The 3,851-nt window shown below is 37.1% G+C and overlaps 1 protein-coding gene across 1 annotated transcript; it reads right to left on the bottom strand.

The window, feature by feature from the left end:
• Window positions 1–341: 341 nt before the first annotated feature.
• LOC145621086 (cytochrome P450 86B1-like) lies at window positions 342–3,102 on the bottom strand. Its single transcript, XM_081675823.1, has 2 exons — window positions 1,619–3,102; window positions 342–859 (listed from the first exon to the last, which is right to left on the bottom strand). Exons 1-2 carry the CDS (start codon window positions 2,969–2,971, stop codon window positions 455–457), a joined length of 1,758 nt encoding a protein of 585 aa, XP_081531949.1. The 5' UTR covers window positions 2,972–3,102; the 3' UTR covers window positions 342–454.
• Window positions 3,103–3,851: the final 749 nt, after the last annotated feature.

The raw sequence follows: 3,851 nt of genomic DNA, 5'->3' as shown, positions 1-3,851 counted from the left end.
TAGACTAATGATAAGATCGAGAGTAGGTAGTACTCCTTACGTCCCTAGATAGTAGGCATGTTTCATAATTCTGTTTTAGTACGTCCCAAAATAATAGACCACTTTTTAAATTAAGTATTATAGTTAAAGATAAGAGTTACGTATAACAATTTCAAAGAACGATAACATCACTAATGTGATGATGTGTAAGATTGCACTTATGCTAAATTTCTTTGAAATAACACATTATATTATTTTGTATAGAAGAAGCAAACCATAAACAAATTCTGAATGCTTCATTCAAAATTTTAATATCAAACCTATGATTATTGACATTCTGGACATACCTAAATGCACACCGTTGTATGTCTTCTCAAATTACTCTAATCATATGTAATCTTTTACAAATCCAATCACAAAAAATAGCTAAAACAGAAAACATTACACACAACCCTGTCAAACTTGTAACTTTTAATTAGTATCTAACCCTGAGGAACTTATGCAGCTCAGCTTCATCGCGCCTGATGAGATTTACTTGTAGTCCATGTTTCATGTACATAGTAAGCGCGAGCTTTGGTTCAACAGGGTGGTTTTCAACCACTTTCACGTGATACCGGTATAGAATGGAGGCTGCAGCAAACTTCATTTGGTAATAAGCAAAGTCCTTGCCTAAACATAGTCTAGGTCCTCCGTTAAAAGCTGTAAACTTGTATGCAGACTCACTCATAAATCGTCCATCTCTAAGCCACCTCTCCGGCTTGTACTCCCTGCAGTCCTTACCCCAGATGGCCTCCATTCTTCCCATCGAGTAGATAGCGTATATTACCTTGGTTCCTTTCTTTAGCACTGTCCCATCTGGGAAGACGTCGTCTTCAACAACCTGTACATAGAATCTTAGTTAATGTTTGTAGAGAAACAACGTAGGAGTTATCCGTCTCTCAACGAACTTCCTTATTAATTCTTCTTATCTTTCTGTCTGTTTCTATAAAGTTTCATAAAGTGCAAGTGTGTGCTATTTAATCTCTGAAACAGAAATCAATGATGTTTTTTTTTTTTTTTTTTTTTTTTTTTTTGACAACTTCAAGATTATTGGACGTTACTTTGATCTAGTGGTATTATCTGAAGCCAAGTTTGTGGTATAAAGTTACAGCATGGGTTGTGTTGGTGGGGTTGTGGAGTTCTAGATATATATACAATTTATGACTCATTCGCTTCGGTTTCAATTTGATTGTCATGTGTTAGTCAAGTCATATTTGACAATTAATAGTGTATTATGAATCTATGATTAATCATATACTGTAAATCTCCTAGTCATAACCAGGTTACCTAATTGCGGGTTAAGGTCTAGTTGTTTCGGGTTGGGTCAATTATGAACGGCTTGACTCTTAGAAACTAGTAGATGGCCGAGTTTCATGCTGAAGGTTTGTCTAATGAATGCAGTGCATGCTTAGAGGGTAATTAAGGCTGGTAAGACATCAAGTTATCTTTGGTTTTCTGGCATTTGATTCATTCATTAAGTGCTGAATTGACAGTTTAAGACGCCTTATTCTGGTAATTTTTTTGATGCACACAGGAAATGGTGTAAACAGTTAGTTAAAAAAAAAAAAAGAAAGAAAAGGAAATAAACAGAGTATTTTACCTCCTTATGATCAACAGGCACTGAAGGGTACAACCTCAGGGCCTCTGAGATAGCGGCGTGGAGATAATCCATCTTCTTAATCTCCTCTGGACGGAAACTGACTAGGCCTCTAGTTTCTGCATTGTCAGTGACTTCCCTTTCGCGTACTATTCTTCCTATCTCAGCTAGAATTTTCTGCTCGATCTCTGGGTGATGATCAATAAGCCAGAAAAACCAGCTGAGTGCCACAGATGAGGTATCCCTTCCTGCAAGGATGAAGTTTACACAAATATCTCTTAAAAACTCGTCAGAAAATGGCTGACCCTTTTCATCCTTTAACCTCATAAACACTGTCAGTAAATCAGATCTCTCCTTGCTGTTCTCATCTTGCAAAGCAAGCTCCTTTTTTCGCGTCCTGATAACTTCATCAGCAAATTTGTTTACTCCTGTGATTGATTCTTTCAGCTCTTTCTCTGGGCCAAGGTTAAGGTACCTCATTGTTTGCCATATACAGGTTGGAGTGACAAAACGGAGAACTGTGGCTTCAGTTGCTTTCTCGAATGCACGAGCAAATGGTATTTCAGGGAGTCCTAGGCTTAAACATCCAGGATCAACCCCGAAAGCTATCATGCAGACATTATCAAATGTCATCCTTAAGAGGACATCTTGTAAGTCAATAGGCAGAGAATTTTTCTGTGACTCCTCTAGGACAGGTATTAGCCTCTTATGGACTAACTCGAACAAGGACTCAGCAGTCAGCTGTCGAAACCTTGCTGAATGAAACTCAATGCTTGCCGTCTTCCTTTGCCTAGACCAAGTCTCATTATCCGCGTTAAAGATCCCATCCCCAAGAAGGTCTTTCAGAGTGTTTCGAAAATACCCTCCTTTAGGAAAGTTAGAGAACTTTGCCTTCAGAAGGTGCTCCAAGTTCCTAGGATCCGAAGTCACCACACACTGGAGGTTGCTGAACCAGGGTCCCTTGAAGTGGAACGTCCCGTTCTGACGATTAGTAATCTCAGTAAGCCAGTCATACAAATTCTGCCTTAATCCAAAGATCAAGGAAGGCAACATACCTACAAATGGCCATACTGGCAAGCCATAATACTTCCTTTGCCTTATAGAATGTATCACTATAAACACCGCGATAGCAAGGAATATTTCAAGGATTTGAACATCATGTAATGAAAGAACTCGCCGGGAAATAGCTCCCCCTCCTCCTCCGATCATGATGTCAGAGGCGAAAGGAAAAAACGAGTAGGAAGAAGAAGTGATGTTGTTAAAGGGCTGCTTATTCATGATGTTAGAATGAGCAATAGTAGTTAGTTGTATGAAAGTAAGAATAGCATGAGTTATATGAAAGGGTGTTGTGTGCATGTATTTGTTGGCGTGTTTATGTTTATATAGTGGTTTTGATTTGGTGAGCTGAAATAAGAAGCAGAGGAAATGAGAGAAAAGAGGTTACTAGAAATAGTAAAAGCTGTGGGTCTGTTTTTCTTGAAACAAGAGCTTTTTATTTCAATTTCAGAGTTTTTTGAGTCTTGAAATTCTTATCTTTCAGGAGGGAAAATAATCAAGAGTTTTAATGTATTGATTTGAAGTGTCAAATATAAGTATTGAAAGAAATATTATGGAGGATGAGAAGTGGGTGTAACGGTTAACCTAAGTGTAACAGTTATGTGCTGATTTTGTATTCCCGGAATTTTCTTGCTCTTTCCGTAGTGTACAAGTATAGAATCTGTGTGTGGGATAGGATTATTAATATAGGATTAGTTACTCGATAGGTATTGTGCGCGATGAACTGCTTACAACAGACTTAATCATACGCTATTACTGTAGCTTATTAAGAGTCAGTCCTTATGAAGTGACTTTTATATGATTTGGGGTGATTTAAATTGTTACAAAGAGGATGTTGTAAACGTCCCATTATGTATGACCCTTCATTTTAGAGGGCCTTTATGAAAGAGCTACCCACCAAAGTCTAAACATGCCGAGATCAACAATTACTTCAAAGGTAAGGAATAAGGGTACGAATGTTCATCTAATAATTTTTAGTTAGTAAATATATATTCACTTTTACAGTCTACCCTTACATGACACTTGTCTTAAAACTTCTAAAGATATATATACAAGCCTAAATACACTAGAAAGGTATATAAAGTAATTCTCAATATAATCGATTTTTTTAAAAAAAAAAATTCCCTTTATGCTCATATCAATCTATATCTGAATTTTAATTTACCATCAGAGTGAGTTA

This window comes from Chenopodium album, chromosome 27, assembly GCF_948465745.1.
Source record: "Chenopodium album chromosome 27, dcCheAlbu1.1, whole genome shotgun sequence".
Lineage (NCBI taxonomy): Eukaryota > Viridiplantae > Streptophyta > Magnoliopsida > Caryophyllales > Amaranthaceae > Chenopodium > Chenopodium album.
This window is presented reverse-complemented; position numbering and strand designations above follow the sequence as displayed.

Coding starts and splice junctions, on each gene's coding strand:
- LOC145621086 (XM_081675823.1), bottom strand. CDS start 2,971: ATGCACACAACACCCTTTCATATAACTCATGCTATTCTTACTTTCATA. Junction 860..1,618: donor TGCCTGTTGATCATAAGGAG/GTAAAATACTCT, acceptor TTCTATGTACAG/GTTGTTGAAGACGACGTCTT.